The sequence below is a fragment of the Hemicordylus capensis genome, chromosome 4 (genome assembly GCF_027244095.1).
Source record: "Hemicordylus capensis ecotype Gifberg chromosome 4, rHemCap1.1.pri, whole genome shotgun sequence".
In the NCBI taxonomy this organism is placed as follows: Eukaryota; Metazoa; Chordata; class Lepidosauria; order Squamata; family Cordylidae; genus Hemicordylus; species Hemicordylus capensis.
This window is the reverse complement of record NC_069660.1, coordinates 141,108,634-141,132,857: the sequence shown is the minus strand read 5'-3', so window position 1 is coordinate 141,132,857 and position 24,224 is coordinate 141,108,634. Positions and strand designations below refer to the sequence as shown.

The 24,224-nt window shown below is 40.1% G+C and overlaps 1 protein-coding gene across 6 annotated transcripts in view; it reads right to left on the bottom strand.

Annotated features, from left to right (window-relative positions):
* The window catches only part of KCNT2 (potassium sodium-activated channel subfamily T member 2), a 366,405-nt gene that overhangs the window by 21,050 nt on the left and 321,131 nt on the right, over positions 1–24,224 (bottom strand). For all 6 annotated transcript variants that reach the window (XR_008307289.1, XM_053250672.1, XM_053250674.1 and 3 more), the window contains 2 exons: positions 14,791–14,902; positions 1,116–1,217 (listed from right to left, as the gene is read on the bottom strand). Coding sequence is in view for 5 of the 6 variants with exons in the window: in XM_053250672.1 (XP_053106647.1) it covers positions 1,116–1,217; positions 14,791–14,902 (214 nt within the window). In the remaining variant the exon portion in view is untranslated. The remainder of the gene's footprint in view (positions 1–1,115; positions 1,218–14,790; positions 14,903–24,224) is intronic.

The window sequence follows — 24,224 nt, the reverse complement described above, 5'->3', positions numbered from 1 at the left end:
TCATTAACACTACAGCTAGTATTGAAAAATGGTGATAAATGGGTGTCTTGCAGTTCTTTTTATTGTGTGCTCAGCCTCTTGTTCACTTGACTTTGATTTTATAAAAAAGAGATATATTTTCTTATAGTTCATTTCCGCCACAGTACTAGTTAACATACCTAAGGGAGCTGCTTGGTGGTTGTTTTGCTGGTACAGATTTGCTGGGTTGTATTTAGAGCAACCATGAGAGGGCCTCAATCGAGTTAAAAAGGAAAAGGGAATTATTTTTGCTGCAGAAGATGTTCAGATAAGATAGGAAACATGAAAGGAAGTGAAGGAGTCAAAGCAATTATGGGACAGCTGTATGCAGCTGTTTGGAAGAAATAAAAAAAAATCAACTGAATCAGGCCCATTTGGTTCAATATTTCTTCATTCCTAATGAATACCTATGGCGAACAAATGAACAGAATAACATATAAACTATTTGATTAATCCATTAGCTCTGTTAATTTTTGTAATAACAGAGGGGGCTTACCTAACAATGCAGCAGAGAAGTGAGAGTACTGCTTAGAGTGTTGGACTAGGGCTGGCAATACCCGAGTTCAAATCCCCATTTGACCATTAAGCTCACTGGGTGATTCTGGGCCAGTCACATATCTCTCAGCCTAACCTACCTCACAAGGTTGTTGTGAGGATAAACATAACCACGTACACCGCTCTGGGCTCCTTGGCGGAAGAGCGGGATCTAAATGTAAATAAATAAATAAATTTTAAAATGGAAAAGGACTGGCGTAGTTGTTCCAGATAGTTTGCACAAGGTGGCCACAATGCCGTGCAAAGTGCATTGATCCAGGGCATCATTGTGGGGGTGGGGGATGGGGGAGGCAGAATAGCAGCCATCCTGTTTTTGCGGTGGCTATCATCTTTTTTCTCACAATGACCTGATCCTTCTGGCACAATGTCATAGGTCACTGCGCGGGTGCAGTGCGCATCATGTCCCCTCCTGACTGCTATTTGGCTGACACAGCCATTCATAAGACCTTAGGCCTAGACACTCAGGCTTGAATCCCATTGGAAAGGAAAAGGCAAAATAATTAGAATGTATAAAGAAGTATGCATTCTGTTCTTCACAGTACCTGGTATAGCAGGGTGTCGAGCATGCTGATACTGAAAACTCTACCAGCAGCAAAGGGCAACCGAAACATGAATGCCAGGTTTGATCCCTTCTCTCTCTCTTTCTGTTCAGGTTGAGGAAACAGAGCGGGGGGGGGGGGGGAAGACACCACATTAAAACATTAAGTAAATGGCACATTAGGGCTTTAAAACATTAAGTAAATTGCACATTAGGGCTTCTATAGATAATATCCTACGCAAATAAATTTCTCCTTATAATATTGCTGATTCATTTACATTAATACACCACTTGAACAAGCATTTCCTGAGAAGCTGCAGATTTTGTAAGGGTGCCATCTTCTTCCAAGGCACTCATACACCCACCTAAGGTTGTATAATCTATTTGGCACTGTTGATGTGCAGAAAAAATGTGTTCAACATCCTGACCAATGCTGCACGCGTGCAACTAAAAAAGGCTGCTTTGGAAGCATGGGGGCTCATGTGCAGGGGGACAATTTTTGCCAATCCCATCTTCTGGAACTAGCACTCTGTGCAACCTGGAAATAGGTCCGTGTGCAGAATTAGTCAGGATGTCCGCCACAGAGTTCAACATGGCAAATGAAACTAATCCAATCAACTTTATTACGGTCTCCGGCCAGCTATATTGCACAACAGCAAAAACAGCAACAAAAATCATTCAACTCCTCTTTAGTGGGGGGGGGGCAGTTATATGGTTTTCAGTCAGTGCTTCTATGAACAAGTACTTTTATGCCCCTAATCCCCATCCATCAACAAGAAATATCTTTTCTCATGTAAGGCAGTGGCTTCCAAACCCACTTCTGTCCACTCTGTTTCCAGAGGTTTTTGTGAGGCCTTCTAAGGGCACATTCTCACTTTTATGTGGGCTGTCAAGCAGGCTTGCAAGTCCTCACCATTTACCTTTGTGACTCAGATGGCATTACCCATATGCTGCCAGGGCACAGGAAAAGTGGTAGTGATAGGCACTGGCAACCTGTGCCTCAGGTTGTACATCACTGGTGATCCTTATATTGATGGATAAGTTTCTAAGGACCAAGGACACAGTTTGAAAACCACTGATACAAGGAGATAAGATAGGATCTTCCATCATAAAGAGACAGACATGTATCCATACTTCACAGCAACTGGGTCTATCTCTGAACAACTCAACCTTGCTCTCCTAAGCTGCTGAAAAGTAAGGCCACAACAACTTAACTATATACCAAGCAACCTCCCCTTCCCCATAAGACTGTGGAGAGATCACAGTGTTTTCTGAGCCTTAGAAGGTTAGATGAGTCATCACTGTTCACAATACTATGCAATACTATTCTTATCTCATATATTCTCACAAGAACCCTTGGGTTGTTTATCTTTATAAGAGGTGGCTGAGGTAAAGCCACCTTATCTAAGATTGCCCACTGAGACACTGGCTGAGGAATGAGGGTTTATTGTTGTTGCTATTGTAATTATTTATTACAGTTTATGTAGGTGGGAACCCCATATTATCCAGGGTACTAATTTCATTCCAGCTGTACCACACACAAGACCAATATTCTGTGGTTCCCCATTATGGGAAAAGAAATCTAAATTGTTTTACTATTGAAATGATGCACGAAATATTGACCCAAAAAATCAACCACCAGTTGTTTTTTTTAAAAAATCATTGTTTGCCAGTAATTACAGAACTGAAGCTGTTAACACAGCACTAACATGTCAATTGACTTGCATTCAAAGTTTACATCTGCTTTATGAATAATGGAACGTGGCTTTGGATGTTAATTCTGGCCCTGTCCACTGAGATTTGTGCTGAAAACAGATCCTATTTGAATTGCTGCAGTAATCGCACTCATGAATTTTTAACTGATCATCCAAGTTGCATGGAGATAGAGATACAATTTACTCTACGGCACAAAGAAAACCACCATGACAGTTTTAATTATTTTGAATCAGATCATGCTGTCCTCCTACATATTTCACAGCAAGAGCTTCTGCAAGTGGAAAGATGGCAGAAGAGAACTATGTGCGAAAAGGAGGTCCTTTACACAGAAACTAAACTAAACAATATTGCTGAGCTCCAGAAGGTAGGGATGTGCGAAACGTTTCGGATACAAAATGTTTTGTACCCAAAACAGCTTGTTTCGGGTGTTTTGTAGACAAAACAAAACACCCATTTTCCAGATCCAAAAGTTTTGTATACAAAACAAAACATCCCTGTTTTGGCTACAAAACGTTTTGTTGTTTCGGACCTCCATTTTGTGGTGATCTCTGAGTCAGTCTCCATTTTGTGTTTGACATCTCTTTGAATTTCCCACCCTTCCAGCCTTCTGATCAGTGACCTAAATCATGGGCTGACCTACTGACAATTCCCTCCTTGTTCCCCATTGGCTCTTTTGCTTCTTCCCACTCTTTACTGACCCCACATTGGCCAGGGGAAGGGTTGCTAGCCCATGGGGTGCTGGGTTCTGCTGTTTCTGTGGTGTTCTGAGTGTAGATTCTCTGGTAGCATATGAGAGTGGATTCTTGTTTTTCACTGAAAATCTCATATGCTACTAGAGAATCTACAATGAACACCTCAGAAACAACAAAACCCAGTACCCCACAGGCTTGTGGGTATGGGGGTGGTTGGCACCCTATGTGCACTACACAACCCCTCACTCTGGGCAACCCCAGTGCCCCCAAGTGGAATTATGGGGCTGCTGAAACCTCCATTATTCCCTATGGGAGAAATCTTAAAGACACGTAAACTTCAACAAATCACAAAAGATCAGCCCTTTGCCCAATTCCTTTGAAATAATTCTGGAAGTTTCCTTGCCCCCATTGGGCACTATCACCCACCACACTCTGCTCTGGGTCATCCCTTTCCCCTTGATTTGAAGCGATACATTTGCTGGAATCCCCATTATTCCCTATGGGGAAATTCTTAAAGTTGTGTAAACTTTAAAAAAAATTCACACAAAAAATCAGCCCTTTGCCTAATTCCTTTGAAATTTGGGTGGTAGCTTCCACCCATTGGACACTACCACCACCACCCACTCTTTTTGCCCTGCGACCATTTTTAAAAATCCAAATCGATTCAGATTCGGAAAATTTGGCTACAAAACAAAACAGGGCTGATTCGGATTCAGAAAATTTGGGTACAAAACAAAACGGCGATGTTTTGATCCAGATACAAATCGAAACAAGAAAATTCCAAAATGCACACCCTTACCAGAAGGTTTGGAGCAAGAGAATATACCGCTGACTACCAGATGCAAGGGATTGACAACAGGAAATGAATGTCACCCTCATGTCCTGGTTGTGAAGTTCCCAGTAACATCTGGCAGGTAGATAGGATGTTGAATTTGGCCATTAGTCTATTCCAACATGGCAATTGTAGCATAATGTTGCTTTATCCATCACTGAGAACCTTCTGGTTCATTGCAGCACCAAGCTGTCTGGTCAAGGGGTGCGACAACTTGGAAGGTGATGTGGTGTCACCACTGCAATTGTGCTCCCCCCCACTGCAGTCTCTTCTACCCAACCACTCCCCACTTGGGCTAGGCACAAAGACGACCCTCACCAAAAGGTGAGAACAGCATTTGGTTACATAAAATGAGAGCATCAAAAGTAGGGTTGTCAACAGACTGGCCTGGATCCTTTAAGAGTTACGAGACAAGACATGTGTGATGGCTTTAAAACTTGGGCCACACTTTATTAAACAGCAACAAAGTTCTGCAATGTAAGAAATAAACTAAAGAACTGGTAGGAAATCTTCAATAGAGGCACTTTCAACAAGTGATTACTGCCTCCCCCAATATCCAGTGAGTCAATTGGAATTCAAGACCTGTAGCAGTCACATGATTGCTTGCAGCTCCTCAAGGCCACACAATTTATTGAGCAGGGGAAGGAATTGCCCAAGCCACATAGTTCTGAATGGGTATGGCAAGCAAATCCCCAAAAGGTTCCAGTCTAGGTTCCAATCCCAATACTCCTGGACCTCAGTCCCCTGAGAGGCTGTTCCATAGAAACCCCCCTTCACTGTAATAGTGCCACCGAATGCACGCCAAGAAAGTACTAAAGCTGCTCCCCATACTCACAACTCACCTGCTAGTGTGACCAGGGATTACACTGGGGCCACTGCCACTAAGGATCAAGATTGCCCCAAAGGGAAACCAGTGAGAAGTAGGTGGGGTGGAGAATCTACGCTAAAAGGGAAATTGTAGTCAGGATAAGAAATGTCTACTTGCCTCCAGATAGATAACCAGCTAATTCCACACTGAGAAATGAGTTGGTGGGTGGATGCAGAGCTGAACAACAAAAAGGCCCAAGCAAGAGGTGGACCCAGCTTACGAAGCAGCTGCTCCACACTCTGCTGACTGGGCAGGCAAATGCCCAATGAGCACTGTAATAATGCAGAGGAGATGTCCCACCTCTGCTGAAGCAGGATGCAACTCTGTCCTCCCTCCAATGCCATGCTGGGTGCCAGGGAAGGAGGGGCATTAACAAACTGTAAGCAAATCAATCATCTACCTTTGTTTTAGCCAATGAATTAATCAAATGTATATATATGTACAAGGCATGAAAACCTTAATTTAGATGTATTTTTGAAATTTTTGAAAGATGTGTATAATAAGTTAACAAGTGAATAATCAACACAACCTAGGATGAACTGTTAGAAGGAATTGCCACTTTTACCATTATCTGTCTCTTTTACAGCAATAGACTAGAACCAAGATAGTCTTAAAAAATAAACAAGTATGCCCTTCATTCTGAACCTCACCAAGTAGGTCCCTTTCTTTAGAAAAACGGGCAGGACATGAAAAACCTGCATGTGATTGGTTCTTAGTTTCATAGACAGTTCCTCTGAGCTCAAGAATAAGACACAGTCCAATATGCTGTACACATGATACCTCTTCAGATGTTATAAACAAAATGCTCTACAAGAGTACAGTGACTAAACCAGGGCTGGAAGTCCCGCCCCATCCCTGTCACTCACCCCTTCTTAGGCACTAGTCACGAATATGGTGGCATTTGTCTAAAGAGATGAGCGCTGATTCTGTGAGTATGGGTGTTCCCCTTTAGCCTCACAGGTATGTCATTGGTCTCTACAGATGTACTCTAGCAGACCCAGGACTAGTACCTGCAAAGAGGTGGGTCACTGGGATGGGGCAGGACTTCCAGTCCCATTTTAGTCACCGTACCTGTGAACAGCATTTTTAAAATAATGTCTAAAGAGGGCTATGGTGGGTCAGAAAAGCAAAGCTGAGGTGTACATACTAGATAGGACATTTTGTATGAAATAGCTTTGCCCATGTTACTCAAAAAAGAGTAGACAGGTTATGTGAAGGATACAACCACAAACTTGTAAGTGCACAAGCATCCATTTGAACAAAGGTTTCTAAGTGTATGTGTGTGGTGAGAGGAAAGATGCAAGCCTGGATAAATATGCTGGACACCTTGGTCTTATTCATATTTATGCTCAACACACATATAATCTATGTACAGTGTATGTACATATAGATCTGTACACACATACAGTTATTCAGATGTTATGTTCAACACACATTCAGGAGTACACTTCCTATCTGTATCCTGCATTTGAGAAGATCTGTATCCAGGTTCACATTTAAAATGAATGCATGTACAAGAGAACCTCATTATCTGCGGAACCGCTATTTGCAGCCCCACATATCTGTGGGGTGTCTCATAGAAACCATTTTTAAAAATTTATCTATCAAATGTATACACCACCCAAAACAATAACATAACTTTAACACAATTTAAAACTGGAAGGGAATACTTTTTCAGTATCCGAGGATATGAAGGGGTTAAAACCCAGATATCCTTAGTTCCTAGAGGGCTGGAAGTGACCATGGAGGTCACTTCCAGCTGCCATTTTGTCTCTCAGAGTCCAGGAGGAGCCATTTTGTGGCACATCTTAAAATAATGGACTTTCCCCACAGTTCCCCCACCCCAGTTTTCTGGGGGAGGGGATTTTGCCCTTTGGAGGGCATTCCTGGGCACACTGGGGACTCAAAGAGCATGCAACAATATGATCTGGGCCATTTTGGCACTTAATTTTTCCCCCTCTCCAGCCTGGAACCTAATCCCCCTTTCCCCATGCTTCGTTACTCGCAGCAGCAGGCAAGGAACAGAACCTCCATAAGTAACAAAGTTAGCCTGTACAGTCATTCATACCAAAAAAAAGTTAGGCCTGTGCACATTCAGAAAATTTATTTATTCATTCATTCATTCATCCATCCATCCATCCATCCATCCATTCATTCATTCGATTACTATACCGCCCTTCCAAAAATGACTCAAGGTGGATTCAATCCAATCCAAATTTGACAATATCAGATTCAGATTCTATGGACTCTGGCGATATCAGATATTGGATCTGATTTGAAATGCGAATCCAAATTCCAACTTAAATTCAGATTTTCCCACTAGTGGTTAATGGGGAGGGGGATATCACCAAAAAGCACTGATTGGTCCTATAGCCTTGAAACTTCCCTCACGGGGGGGGGAGGTTAGCCCCCCCCCTGCACCAGTGAGTTTGAAGATAATTGGTTGATCCCATGATTTTTGGTCTCTGTGTAATATTTTTTTTTTTAAGCTGTGGGTCAATCTCCTGGTTTTTGGTGAATTCTTGAATTTTTTCTTTTAAAATGGTGAAATCTGGCTTGTTTCAAGCCAGAACTTAAAAAACAACAACAACTGAAATGGAAGGCCCTCTGTAGACCATCTTTCCACCAGCATGGGGAGGAATCTACTGTTTGCCTTCATGAAAACGTGTAACAGCATGCCTCCTGTGCTCCTTCTTTTATATCTCCTGAATGAATGAGCATACAGTTATGAAACCTGGCACACGTGAAGTCCACATTGGCAGAAGTCTGTGTTACCTTTTTCAAGGCTATGAGTAACTCCACTGATTTGGGGGGAATTTGGCAGGTGGACTAAAAATAGGGAAAGGGCTAAAACTGGCTTGTTTCAAGCCAGAGCTTAAAAAAAAAAAAAATTTCTGGATCTGAAGCTAGGTGGCCAGATTTGGCTTTTTAAAAGCCAAATTCTGGCTTACGGCCCATTTGACCCATGAGTATACCCCTTAGGTTCTGACCACCCTGATCTGAAGCCCTCCTAGGATCATCATTCCACCCCCATTTGGAAAACAACAAAGACATTCTTTTGGTTTTATATTAATTTTGTCTTCCTTACTGCAGAAGCACAGAGTCAATAAAAGTGAATGTACTTTGGACATTTTATCTTTTTGTAGTTAGAAAGAATTTGTCACTTTCCCTTCTAGTCATTAAGGGATTAAAATATGTTAAGTTTTAAAAGGACTGCCTGTTCCTGCAATGGGGAAGAAAGAATTAATATAAAATCAAAGGAGTATCCTTTTTCCCCCTCCACATGGGGGCGGAATGATGGTCCAAAGAGGGGATTCAAATCCAGAACTTTGTGTAATGTTCTGGTTTGAAACAAGCCAGCTTCTACCATTTTAGCAATTTTTAAGAGAGAAAAATTCAAAAAAATTCAGGGGATTAACTCATAGATTTGAAGAAAAAGAAATTACAGAGTCCTACCAATGTTCACTTCATGTGTGCCACTGTGGTGTAGTGGTTAGAGTGTTGGACTAGGACTGAGGAGACCTGAGTTCAAACCCCCATTCAGCCATGAAACTCACTGGGTGACTCTGGACAACTCATGTATCTCTCAGTCTGACCTGCATCACAGGATCGTTGTCAGGGAGAAACATAACCATGTATACCACTCTGGGCTTCTTGGAGGAAGAGCAGGATATAAATGAAATAAATAAATAAATAAATAAATAAATAAATAAATAAATAATTGTATGCCCATCCATTCTGGAAATATAAAGTGGGGGGGGGATACGTTGTTACCCCTTTTCATGAAGGCAAAGGGCAGATTCCTCCACATGCTGGTGGAATGATAGTTCAAGGGGCATCTTCAGTTTCATAGGTTTTTGTAAAGTTATGGCTTGAAAAAAGACAAATTTCACCATTTTTAGCCAATTTAAACAAAAATATCAACAATTCACCAAAAATCAGGATTCAATAAAAATTAAAGGATTGAACAATTCTCTTCAATTTATCTAGAGGCAGCCCTGACCTCCTTCCCCACATGTGCGATATGTTTCAAGGCTCTAGGACCAACCAGTGATTTTTAATTTTGTTGTTGTTTTTTTTTAAAAAAAAAAAAAACCCATTCACCTCTGTGGGTGAAAATCCTATTCCATTTTGCTAATTCCAAAATTCTGAAGTACATCCAAAATTAATTTTGATTAATTTCAATTTTGGATTTAATTCTGACTTTAATTGACAGATTCAATTTTTACCAATTTTGAGCAAAATCCGAATTTTCAAATCCAACTTTGGATAGGCCTAATGTTCATGCATCTGTGTGCATGTATAACATAATGTCTGAGTGGGGATAGTGTGAACTAGTCATAAATGTTTCAGGCCTCAGGCCCACATACACTAATACTGAACATTTATTTTCTTTCCTAACTAGACAGCTGAAGAAATTTCAATCTCTCTCATTCATGTTTAAATGAAAACACTTATTTATGTGCATATTGAAATATTAAATATTCATATGACTGCTTTTCCTTTAATTCATTTTGTTTGCAATTCCCATTGATCTTTATGTAGCAATTACTTTGCATAAAAGCCTTTTAGAACATGACCATAAATATAGTTGCATAAAGAAGCTGGGAACTGAAATGCCCTAACCTAACAATGGACTTCATGTTTAATTTATTCCTCATCTGCTCTTACTGATACGCATGAATCCTGTTTTAATGGCAAAAAATCCAGTGTTGGTGGCATAGGGGATGGATGCTGAAGCTGTATTATTTGGAACTTATTGTGGAAAAGCAGGAGAGGTTGCCATTTCCAATTCCCTTTTCAGATGATTTCAAAGTAGAACTGTATTTTCCTTTAGCCTATCTTATCCTGCCAGCCCAAGCTGATGACGGAAGCATAGGTGGGGCCTAGGGGAGCTGCCCCCGGTGTACCAGTTGAACTGAGTCACACTGGTTCAATCTGAACTGTTCAACTCAAGCTCAGACCTTTTTGAAGGGCTGGTCTGGTTCGAGCTCAAACCAGTTGAACCGGGCCAGTTCAAATAGAACCCAGTTTAATTCAAACCAGTTTTGCACATCCCTGTGTCAGTTCATCCATTCATTTGCCAACCATTATATGTGTGGACAGTCATGAAGTTAAGGATGCACATGCATATGTGAACCAGGCCTTAGATTGTTTAAACCAAACTAAAAACAATGACTGGCATCCTGACTAATGAAGTGGTTGCAGAAGGGTGCCATTCTAGCATTAAAAGGTTGGGCTAGCCACTTGCCCTGTCCGGCACTTGAGTTCCAGAAGAGTGTTGTGCTACAGCTCACATGCTTGCACACCAGTGTGCAACTGCGGCATGTCTCATTTCTTTTATATGGAGCTTTTGTGTGATTGTGTACTTGACACATCTTTATTTAAGCACAACTATACAAACTCCTTGCGCGAGTGCAACTTTGCCAATGGAATGTCAGCCAATAGGATTCAAGCAGCTTAACTGTGGTGCAGGATTGCAGACACAATCTTCAACAGAAATTCATGAATGAATGCCTGCTTAGACTGTCAATTTCCTCACCCCTTAATTGCAAATCTATATAGCGATTAGGATGCTGTATGGAAGCTTTCTTGAGTTTTATTTTTTATGAAGAAACTAAGAAGTATAGAATTTGACTTTGAACATATGGTTGCTGTATTTTTCATCCTCACATTTTTCTGCTGAGCAAAAGGCGCTTGCTTGTTCTGATGCCGACTATGATTGCTTAGCTATTTCCAATGAGGAAAAACAAGGGAAGTGCAGCTGTAGCAGCAGATGGAGTTCTCCTGTGACTCAGGGAGTTCTTGCTTCAGAAGCCCATTAAGCCATGAAGTCAATTCTCCATGTATGTTGGTGTGCTTTAGCTGCAGGCAACTGCCTCAGTTTTAGAGTCCCTTTGTAAAGGGGGAGCATAGCATAGGAATCAACCATCAGCTGTACACTGGACCACATAAGACAATTTCCTCTCAAATTTTAATTGCATTTCATTTTGCACGAGGGAGTTTAGTGCAACTTAATGAACTTACAGCTCCACCTGCAAAAATGTGCCATGCTGACTGCTAAGATGAAATGAATGGAACAAAGCAACAACCATAGCCCAATTCTCTCACATGAAAGAGAAATTTATTTTACGAAGCTAATTTTTCTACTTGTGTGTTATTAGAAATTGGATTAGAAGTCAGTTAAGCAGCTCTTCTTCCATTTTTCCAGTCTATAGGCAGATGTTTGACAGGTCTTCTTTTGTGAGATGCTGAGCAGGGCCTGTTGTCACCCCACTTTTATCTAGCTCCCTCTCTAAAGAAGCCTAAAGCCAAGTACTAGATGACATCAGGAAGTATGCAAGGTTTTTTTAAAAACTCAACAAGCAATTTATTTATTTTATTTTTATTTATTCATTCATGTATTCATTTAATTTATTTATTTATTGTATTTCTATACTGCCTAGTATAGAAATCTCTAGGCGGTGTACGGAGCGGCCTTCAATGGTGGGGGAGAAGGGCAAGCAAGAGGGCCTGAGACAGAAGAGGACGGGAGGCACAATGTTTAAACAAGATTTCATAGTTTTTGTAGAGGGGTGATTCAGATGATAACCACTCACACATGATTAAAGAATGTGCTGATATCGCATCGGCATGGCCTTGAGTAATGCCAGGGTAGACGTGTCCACACTGTGGCCTGAACATTATCGTGTGTAAGGGCTACTGCAGACAGCTGTTCATCTGGACCAGCCCTTTATTATTGAACAACCAAATGAAAATGATAGTAGAGGGACTGAGGTCTTCACGTTCCTCACAGTGTGGGGACTAGCAATTCTGACCCAAGAATCAGTTTGTCCCTAAATCTGTTAGGCAATTACACCCCAGAGAGTGGGATCACAGCCCTAAGGCTGTTCCCTGCTTCTCTTAGCCAACCCAAATGTGTCTGTCAGAAGCATCACTCCTCAAGTCATTAAGATTGGTGATGCCCCACGTTAAATTAAAAGGTCCAGATGAGATTCCCCAAGCAGCAAATTCTTCAGGGAATGACAATCTCTCTTCATGTCAAACAAGTGTGTCGGGGTGTTCATAGTTAAACTTCCTATGCTTCCTGAGTCACATCCTGTACCTGCCAGTTGTGAACATAGGAAACTGCCATATACTGAGTCAGACCATTGGTCTATCTAGCTCAGTATTGTCTTCACAGACTGGCAGCAGCATCTCCAAGGTTGCAGGCAGGAATCTCTCTCAGCCCTATCTTGGAGAAGCCAGGGAGGGAACTTGAAACCTTCTGCTCTTCCCAGAGCGGCTTCATCCCCTGAGGGGAATACCTTGCAGTGCTCACACATCGTCTCCCATTCAGATGCAACCAGGGCAGACCCTGCTTAGCTATGGGGACAAGTCATGCTTGCTACCACAAGACCAGCTCTCCTCTCCGGTTCACCAACTATGAACCTAACTATGGAGAACAGTCTGAGGCAGGCAAAAAAAACCCCCAAAACAAAAACCTCACAGTCCTACAACTTATCACAAGCCAATCAAATGGGGAGCCAAATAGCCTACTTGGACCCAAAAGGACAACCAGCCAAGACCCACACTGTTCTCATGGACAGGTCAGAGAGAGGGCATACAGGTATGAGCTCCAACATCGATGTTGCCCTGCCTACCTGGCCCCTCAGTCAGTCTATGAACACTTCCAGCCTTGTGCTTCTTTAAACTGAGTGGGGCAAAACCACTGCATGCATGACTTGATCAGGTAAGCAGCAATATTTTGCAAAATCTCCCAAAGCTGCCAGGGTGCCTAGTTCAATATTTGGTATCTGGCAGTTGCCATGTTATAGTATTTGGTTGTGACATGAGATACAGGTTGAGTATCCCTTATCCGGACTACTTGGGACCAGAAGTGTTCCGGATTTTGCATTTTTTCCAGATTTGGGAATATTTGCATAATGAGATACCTTGGACATGGGATCTAGAGCACCAAAACAGACACCAAAAGAGCAGGCGCCAAACTGAGCAGGGAGTGGGGGGGGGCTTTCACTTTTCCCTCTAGAGCCAAAGCAAGAACATCAAAAAAATTAAAAAGCTTCACAATAAAAACAGAGCCGCAACTAGAGAGAATTACAGACAAACCCCCTGTCACTAACAGCCTTCTGAAATAAGTAGGTTTTGACTGCATGTTTAAAAGCAGCAAAATTAGGAATCTGCGAGCGAGTGAGCTGAGGCATTTTGTTTTTGGTTTTTGTTACGGTGTGGTGTCTGGATTTTGGAGCATTCTGGATTTCAGATGTTCAGATAAGGGATACTCAACCTGTAGTATTTGGTATTTGAGCCAAATGATAGCTGGTATGAAATGGTATATCCCAATTAGCCTGCAAAATACTATTATAACCAAGGATGAGTTCAGAATTCAGTCTGAATTCTAAGACTAAATGTCAAGTTTAGACTTTGAATTCAGCATGATCCAATTAAAAATGCTTAAATGTATTTCAGTTCCTATCTTCACCAGTGGCCATTGTATAACTTTGATTGTATTTTTTCTTTGCAGATATTACATTAAGGGTAGTTCATTAGACTGGATTTAGACAGTTCATTTGGTGTCTGGAGGGAAAACGTGGCTTCTATTTGAATCAAACAGCATTTGTTGAAAAGCAGTATATAAATATTCACAGTAGTGGTAGTCTACTCCTGCCTGCTCCTCAAGAAAGGGATTTCCTCCCAGAATCAGCTGTGATGACACATTTGCTGAACTAAAGGGCAGAAGAAGAGGAGAAGTGGCCACTGAGAGATTTGGTGAAGGCTTCTCCTCCTCTCATCTCTTCCTCAGTGAAAGGAAGGGGAACACAGCAGTGGTTCCTCCCCCTTTCCCCCTTCAGGATAAAAAGGGGGGAAAGCTGCTGCCACAATGAACACATCTCACCACCTCTTCCATTTGTGAGGAGGTGGATGGAAGGTGCCACCAGCCTACTTGCTGGCCAGTATGCTTGCATGCAACATCCTCCTATCTCCCCATTCAAGGAAGCTTGGCAAGAGCTTCTTCTGGTCTTATAAAGGACTGCCTGATAAGCTTCCAGAGAACTGGGGGGTTTTTGGAAGAGGTTTGAAAAACACTGATGCAGCAATGGATTTTTTTTTTAAAAAAAAAATGATAGCATTTGATAGATAGCATGCAAAGGAAATGAATATTTGAGAACTGACTGTTTATGAGATTCCATTTTCTTTGGTTGTCAAACACAATATTTGGCAAGTTTTGTTGCCAAACTCAATAAGTAAAGATATCCTGATAAGACTGATGCATTGATAATGTGATTTTTAATGCTGTCTTGTTTTGCATGTTTTTGTACACTGCCCAGAGTCTTCGGAGTGGGCGTTATATAAAATGTTTCAAATAAATAAATACATTTTGCATTTTGAATTCAGAATTTCTTATGGATACTTTTACTCAGTAGAAACTGGGAGGGCTGACAAATATTGCAGCTCTGTTTTAGCAGGACTGAATAACACATTTATGCTGGTCTGTGACCGTAATAAAGATTGATTGATTGATTGAATAACACATTTCACTTGAACCTGGTCGTAAGAAATATTTTCCTACCTTCTCCAGTTTAGACAGTGCAAGAGAATAGCAGTCTTTTGCCCTGAATTGCATGAATCTCATATTGGCTGGATGAGTTAATTCAGTGATGATGCTCAGACTGGAGAACAGCCTTTAAAAAATGACATAGTACAACAGAGTATGGTTATTTCTCCAGTAATATCAGGTAAATTTAATAAAACATATACAACCCCTAATTACCTACAGCTCCAAATTTATAACTAGTTGCAAGGAAATGCCAACTCTTGGCAGAAGCAAACATGTTCCTATAATAGGACAAATGTCCTGCAGAGATTCAAGAGGGAAGCTAGCATATTAATTTCAAAAGGGTAGCTTGTATAACATTTTAATATGACAGAAAAAAGCACTGAACAGTAATTACTTACACTGTGGTTGATAGCTTACTCTTAGAAATGAGAAAGGTGTGCAGAAAAAAGAGAAAACTCAAGGAAACCAATGCATTATGTGCCCTGCATTGGCTATAAAGCAAGGAACTTTTAAAATGTAAAATTATTATTGTATTGAGAACTTAAATTATACTTGTGATTTATATAGGATGAATAGAAATCGTAGCTCCATTCCAATAAATAGCAAAACCCTCAGGGCTTTAACAGTGCTGATAGCAAAGCTAATAGGTTTTTTTAAACTGTCTTAAAACTGGTCAGCAGAAAAGAACTCAAAATTCAATTGTTTTGAGAGAACACAAAGCAGATTAAATAAAATAATAATAATAATAATAACCATAATAATATACCGCTTTTTTTAAAAAAAGTTTGCAAAGCGGTTTACATAGAAAAATATATAATAAATAAATAAATAAGATGATTCCCTGTCTCAAAAGGCTCACAATCTAAAATGTAGATACCAACAACAGCCACTGGAGGGATGCTGTGCTGGGGCTGGATAGGGTCAGTTGTTCTCCCCCTGCTAAATGTAAGAGAATCACCACTTTGAAAGGTGCCTCTTTGTTCAGTTAACAGGTGCAATTTTCAGTTAACAGCAGCAGTTTTTGCACAATCCTTATAGGGAAATATATATATACACAATTTAAATTTAAATAGCATCCCGATAATGATGGAGTTAGTTTCTTGCTACCAAAAATAGTGTTCTTTAACTGTTAAATGCACTATACATGCTAGGCCTCTGCAGTTGGATATATTCAATAGCATCAGGTCCGAATATTGGACATATCAGGAATGATTCCAATCTGATATAGAAAGCCTCTTTCCGATCAGAATTATTAGAATGGCTCTCAGAATATTAGTAAAAATCTCAGAATGCTGGAATAGAAAATGGTGGAAATACAAAATGGTGTCTACAGTCACTTTCTGCAGTTCTTTAATTAGCAATTAAAAATGAACAGCTGGACCAATATACTTGAAATTAAATATACCAAATCTGCCATCCTCCTCAACCTGTGTGACAAATTTCAGAGCTTTTTGCCTGACCATTACTGTGTTCTGAATTTTTTCTTTTCCCATAGTCTTTGGGGTTTTAAAAAGTGTCCTTGTGGACCTGCACTGTTGCAAAATGAAGAAAAAAAGAGGGAAATCTTCCCCCCTCTTCCCCCCATAGATGGCTGTGTTTTTGGTGCTACTTCAAAAGGATGTCTATATAGTTTTCTTCCTTTTGCAATAGTGGAGGTGCACAGGAGCACCTTATCTAACAAAAAAATGGGTGTGGGGAGCATGGAGAACAGTTATCACAGATGCCGTAAGTGGGAATTTTTCACATTTTTATCAGATTTTCAATCAGAACTCTAAAAACAATACCAATAATATTTTTCACCCTCCCTGTGCCCAGTTCCGATATTAATTCATAATATTCAATCCAATATTTTCCAGCATGCACAGACCTAATATGTGCCTTGCAATTAGCATCTGAAATATTTCAGGTACAACATAAGAAACATTACAATTCATTTGATTATTTGTGAGAATCTGAATTTGCGAAGCTAAGATTGTTCAAGTTGAAACTTGGAAATCTGTCCCGAGCCTTTAAGCCCCAGATGCACTGGAAGACAAAACAGTAGTCCTTCCTGTCCCTCTCACTGCTTCTGTTGTGCATAAAGGGCGAGAATATTTGGGATCAGGCTGAGGGCCCAATGGGAAGCTCTAGGACAACTAGGCAAACAAATATCTAGTATTCAAACAGTTTTAGCAACTTGAGACCTAGATCAATTTGAGCATCCTGAAGAGGGGTATGTGGGTTTCTCTGCTCTCTCCCCACCCCAAAAGGACTATTTATTTTTAGGAATGTATCCATGAGAGTTGCCCAGTCCTCAGGGACATATTTCTGAAGGTGAATAGTCCTTTAGGTGAAGGACTTTAGGTGAGCAGTGAAAATCGCTTCCCCCCCACCTCTGTTGCTGCTGAGCTGCAGAAGAAGGAAGACAAACTGCTAGGTTCCAACCTCTTTGCATCTCTGCAGGCTTCCTCCATTGTCAGAGAACTATGAGGAATGTCAACCACTAAATATATAAATAAAATGATGCAGTCCTGCTTAGGTTAATTATTATCTCTAGCACGGTTTGGATTTAAAATTAATTCAGGACCTATGCTATAATAAAAAGTGTGCTGGTACTGTGAGATGGTTTGATATACCCAAGAATGATTGATGGGTGAATTCCAGCTAATTGGTTTCACAACATAAAGTCAAGAATATTGCTTTGAGAACAGTCTGCTTGGAAGAATAGCTTTATTTCTGCCCACTTAGCATTATAAATGGGCTACTTTAAGTCTTTCAGAGTACACCAAAGTACATATTTTGGAGTAAATGTGCCAGTAGGCACAATCTCTGGATTTTCGTATAGTGGGAAGAGAGGGAGAAAACACCATATCAAAGGATGATCAACTCTGAAAGCCAACAGATGCTCCATTGCACTGAAACTGCAGAGGGGATTCATAAAAAGGAACAGGAACATGACATATCAAATTAGCAATATCAGATTATGATAGAAAACTGAAATCTAAACTTTCAAATGAGTTTGTGGTTGTTAGGATAGAATCCCTGCCTCCTTTAAAAGCTCATACTCCTGAAATCTATTGTAGATACTGTATGATGCATTGCAGAAATGTTGATTAATAGAGTCAGGCTTCTCAGATGCACATAAATAGGTATTTTAAAGTACATGTACGTGCATCTGTTGCTTTCATGCTAGACATGTTTTCTGCAGAAAGCACAGATGTTAACACTGGTGCTTCTCACAGGAACCACAATATGTATTGCTGTCCTAAAAAAAACCTGAAAAAAAAACACTGCAAGAGTACACCAGCTTCCTCTATAACACTGATATTTCAGTGTTAGTGGCAATGCTTACATAAGAAAGTAACACCTAGTTTATTATTTTTATTTAAATGATTAAACATATGTAGAATATGAAAAGATTTCAAAACCAGGGGTTGACTTCAGTTTAGAATTTACAGCTACAGTGCAGATAAAAGTAATTCACATGTGAATTTCTACTGGCAGTTGTGGTGGTGGTGGTAATGAATCACTTAGAACACATTTGTGATCATGGATCTCTATCACCCATTAGAGAAAAGGCAGCAATATCTTTTATTGGAAATTCATATATTGGTTCATCTGGCAAGTAGAGTAAGCTGTGGCTCTTGCCTTGAGTTGCTACTATTGATCTGACAACTACTCCAAAGAGTATTTCATAATGCAAAACCTGGCAATTTAACATGCCAGTAATTCAATGAATTAAGGGTAGTGTTCTCAAGAATGTCAGTTCAAGTGAAAGCCTGTTTCCACTGGCTGACCCCCGAAACTGAGGTCAATTGAATGGCCATATGCCCCTTGAAATACACATTGTCTTGCTACCTAAATCAGCTATAGCCATTTCCAAAGCGGCAAGCCTAGCAGGAAAGCATACCCAAAAAGTCCCATTCAAGCTAACTCACTGTAAAAGTGAAGATTTCATATATTTGCTAAGGCTGCACTCTTGTGGAATGTTTCATGCAATATGGAACAGGTATGAAACAATTAAGTAGCAGTAGCTAAAAACCAGTCCCCTTGGGTTATGTGTCTAGCTTTGGGTTATCTGTCTTGCTATAGACCCCGGCTCCAATATGGATGCACTGTGAACATGTTAGCCTATTTAGTCAGTGTCCTTAGATGCAATTGATTTTCTGCCTTTAACCCAAACCTAAAACCATGCTTCAGGCTCATCCCTAGACCTTGGTCCTGTCTGGATTTTTGAATCAGTCTGGATTTCTGTTCTATTAACTTGAATTTATAGGCAAATGCGTCTTTTGGCCTGGTATATAAGACTTGGTCAGTAACGTGAAGAGACTCTGCGTTTGGACTCACAGAGATGTTATATGTGGAAATAGAATCTATCGAGCATATTCTATTATCCTGTAAAATACATAGGCAATTGAGGGAGCACTCATAGGCAATTTTACTTTTGGTCTGTAAACAGACAGAGCAATCTGCTGAACAACTTGTTAAATTTCTACTTTCTGATGAGGATGTTTCAATGTTTAACACTGTAGCTAAATTTTGCTATATTGCTTTTAAGATGTATAATGAGAATCTATAGAGTTTCTTATAAATTTGTTTCGCCTTTTGCATGTATGGATTGTTTAGTCTAGGACCGTAAATAAAACTTGACTTGACTTGACTTCAAATTGTTTGCCTATCACTGCTCTACACTAAAAATTAGAACAAGCCCGCACAACTTGTATATTGGACTAATGGTCCAGAATCTCCAGATTTTGCTGTCTTGCCAAGACTGAAAATGAAGAGGGTTGTCAGGCCTCTGTCAGGCTTCAATACAAGGATGGTGGGCTGTTTTTGGATTGATGGGTCTCGAGTTATGCAAACCTGCATTCGAAGAATCTTATCATATTATTTTATTTTGTCTCACTGAGTTGGCTTTATGCAAATGCAACAAGCTTTTTATTCTTGCCATTTTGACATTATGTTTGTTTGTTTTTTACATTGGCTGACTTGCAGTGCAGCTTTATGGCAGAGCAAGAACTTGCCATGCAAGGAGCCAGTAAACTACCTGTGTAAAAGTCTTAGTTTGCAGCACAATGTGGGTGGAGGGGGATGTGGAACTAATTTTTGCTTCTCTCCTCTCTGCACAAAAGACCTTTTCTCTGCCAGGAAAGTGTCCCTGAGGGTTGTGTGGCCCTCAGGGACACTCTACTCTAACAAAAAGGCTTTTGCAGGAATAGAAGTGAAAAGCATGTCTCCATCCCTCTCAGCCTGCACTGGGCTGCAAGCCAAACCTTGCACATAGCTAGTTTACTGTTTCCTTGTGAGGAGCTCTTGTTCTGCCCTCGTACGTCTGTGCTGCATGTCAGCCATTGACTCTGGAAAAGCAAGCTTCACTTATTTCAGCTGAACTTGTTCTGGGCTTAGAACAACAGAGTAGGGCTTTACTGCTATCAGCTAGCGCTCTCTCTCTCCTCCCTCCCTCCCTCTCCTTTTTGAAGTTTGATTTATAGTCAATGAATGCTGATGTGCATTTGGGATCGATCAGCCATGCTACCACTGACATTAATCAAGTCAGATCCTGTGTTCATCTGTATAGCAGATGGGAATGGTTGTGATGCTTTTTGCACTGCTGGCAAGAGTGGGATTAGCACAGGTCGTCTTACAGCCTACTCAGAATGGTAGAATTCCTGATTATCCCATTGCTGGCAGTTAATACCAAAGCAGGAATGAATGAGATAGGCCCTTGGCACAGAAGACGAGTTACAACAGTGCCTGAACAGTATGTTGCAGGTCAGTTATGTTGCAGGTCAGTTATATGAAGATTAGAATTTAGATTGATTTTTCACACTTCACATGATTCACTCAGTACCAAACTATATTTCTGATCTTCCCCGCTTCAAATATTGGTGCATTCTGCAGAAATAACAATTGTTTGGTGTTATAACTAGATCCACATGATTTGTAAAACATTAAAAAGTTACTGTTTCAGCAAAGAGTCTTTTCAGGCTTTGCTCCTTGACAAGTAAATATCCACAAAAAATTATACAAGTGGAAGTTCCCGTGCATTTTCTTTGCTAAAAACGTTTTGTTAGATCCTCATGTTTCATATATATATATAAATGAATTACAGCTTATTTTATTTACTAAGTCAAACTTGCACAAAACTTTTATTTTAAGAAGTTGCTTTTGTTTGACAAAATATATTTTTAGATTTTGTTAATTTTTAACGCTAGAGTTCCTAATAATGCAGAGATGGGGAAAGGCTGCCATCTAGTGAGTGTATGTTGCAGTCTTAAGTAGCTGGAGCTAAGTGCAACAATTTCATTACAAGCTATAATCAAATCAGCAAATGTATTTATGTTCAGTGTGTGCGGTTTTTGATGGCTATACCAGTATCTCTTCTGGCTTCTGAAAACAAGTTTTAATTTAAAATTATACTGCATTCTAATACTGATTTCTACAGTATATTTTCATTCTATGGTTTTAGAAACCTTAGCTCTCCTGAGAAGACGCAGGCAATATTTTAAAACAGCAGGAACAACAACGGTGGATAATTGCAGATGAATAGCTGGGAGGTGTCTGAGCAGAAAAAAAACAATAGAGGTAAAGCAATCATGAGCCCAGTAATGGGAATATAGGCAAGCATTTTTGCCACTTTTAATCTCCAATGCACAGATGACACTATAAGAAAAATGGTGCCTGCAGGAGTGAAACACGTGTCAGTCAGTCTATTAACTTACTATTAAAATAAATTGTGTACAGCAGGAAGATAAGAGTGGATCTGCATGCAGATGATGTGAAAGCAACCAATGGTCAGAAGGACCATAGTTCAGTGAAAAAATTCATTGCTCTATATGCAGAAGGTCCCAGGTTCAGTCCCGAAACACCACCAGTTTAAATGATTTCTTTTAGCAAGAATGGGAAGTCCTTTCCCAGGCAATCACTGCTGATCAGGGTAGACAGCACTGGGTTACATGGACCAATGACCAGGGGCACAGCTATAACTGAGCAATGGACTAGGGGATCAAATGCCCCAAGGGAGTGGCAGGGCCTGCAAGTTGGATGATGGCTTGCTCTTCACTGTTGATGTTGCATGGATATATGAAGTAATTGTAGTTGGTATATATGTTTAAAAATGTTTCTGAGCCAGAGGAAGGCATGTGGGCAAGGATGTGTGTGAAAGTGTCTATGTCTGTGTATGTGGACATGTGTGATATAGTATTATTCACAAAGGAAAGAGAGAAAGGTTGTGAAGAAAATGTTTTGCTTTTTACCATGTCTATGTTTTGGTTTTACCAGTTTTTTCTGCAGCAAAGACATGGTGGGGGAGAGGGAGGAGAGGGGGCTCAGGGGCCCATCTTTGCTTCTTCTCTTAGGGCCCCCTCCAAACTTGCTATGATCCTGCCAATGACACAATCGGTTTCAGGCAGTTTTACAGGGAAGTTGAGTCCCACTAAGACCAATAGGATTTGGTATGGTAAATATGGGAGGATCAAGACCATGACTGAACATATAAAGTGCAATGGCCGGTTGAACAATTTCAATGACGCTTTTTTGTATATATATCCTAGACAGACGTGGAACACAGACAATCATATAGCAAATTGTAATGACTATTTGAAAGCAAATAATCAGTAACCCCTGCTATCTGAGCAGAGGCATCTTTCAAAGTGGCAATTCTCTTATATTTAGCTAGGGGAGAGCAACTGGCCCTCTCCATTCCCAGCACAGCATCCCTCCAATGGCTGTTGTTGGTGTCTACCTTATGTTTCATTTTAGATAGTGAGCTTCTTGGGACAGGGAATCATCTTATGTATTATTTATGTATTTTTCTGTGTAAACCACTTTGGAAACTTTGAAAAGTGGTATATAAATATTAGTCATAATTAAAAAATCCTGCAATATTTCATCAGAAATTGAAGAAATGGTAAAATTCTCCTCACCATTTGCCAGAATGTTATAGATAGGATGTGCCAATCGATTCGGGTACAAATCGGTTTGTACCTGAATCTAGCTGATTCAGGCAATTTGGAGAAAGAACAAATCACCCCTGTAGTCCATTGGCTACATTCGGATCCAAATCACATTGTGCCAGATTTGATTCGAATTGATTCAAGATTCAGATTCCTCCTATTAATTTCTCCAGATTCCCAGTTTTCATTAAAAATAATAATGCTAAGCTGTAACACTTGTAGAAGTGGAGTTGTGGAACCTAATGTATGGTCACTGTTTTTCAAGTGTTTGGATTCTTTGTTGTATAATAACTCTTCCTCAATTACACCTCAATTCCTTCTATTCATTTTGACTGTCTTTGGAAAGTGTCAACTGTCAACTGCCATGTGCCAACTACACCAACTACACCCCCTCCCACCCACAAGGCAGTGGGGTACTGATTTGCAGGTGGGTGTGGGGAATTAGTGGCATCCCATGTTCCAACTACCCTACAACCCACAAGCCATTGGGTACTCTGTTTATATTTTAGGAATTTTTGAGGTGTTTAGACTCTTTGGTGTGTAATGAATCCTCATAGGAATTCATTATGAGGGAAGGTTATTAGGCACCAAAGAGCCTAAGCACTTCAAAAAAAATCCTAGAACATAAACTGAGTAGGAACCCACTGCCATGTGGGTGGGAAGGGGGTGTAGTTGGCACATGGCAGTTGACAGTTTGCACTGTCGAAAAGACAGTCAAAATGGTACAGGTGGTATTTGACACCTAAAAAATTAGCACTAATGTATAAAAATGTTTCAAACAATGTTGGAAATGTGGACACTGTGAAGGAACTTTTTTCCATATGTGGTGGTACTGTAGGAAGGCAAAGGCCTTTTGGGACATGATATACAGTATAATGAGTTAAAGAAAAAATTTTAAATGACATTTTCTAAGAGACTGGAATCCTTCCTGCTGGGAATAATGCAAGGAGAGTTTTCCACAAGAAATTTAACATTCTTTATGTATGCAACCACGGTGGCCAGAATAGTCTATGTGCAGAAATGGAAGGATAATGAATTGCCCTCAAAGGAAGATTGGTTGATAAAAAATTTCGAATATGCTGAGATGGCAAAACTTACAGTACTGATAAGAGATCAAAACTTGGAATGTTTTAAAGAAGATTGGAAACCATTCTTATTATACCTAAAGAACTATTTTTCTAATATTGATTTTTCAACAGGGTTTGAAATTTAGTAATATTAGCAGGTTGAGTAGAGTAAAATAGAGTTTGTAAGGTATAGGATACATGTTTTGAATTACTATAGCAATGGTTGAATTGTATAGTTAGTGATTCGCGCAGATTGGTGAGCGGGAAGTCAACATTTGTTTAATTGGATGTAACGATATTGTTAAGATATTGTAAAAATCAATACAAATCTTAAAAGCCATGAAAGAAAAGACAGTCAAAATGAATAGAAGAAATGAAGGTGTGTAATGAATCTTCATAGGAATTCATTGAGGGGAAGTTATTATACACCAAAGAATCCAAATAC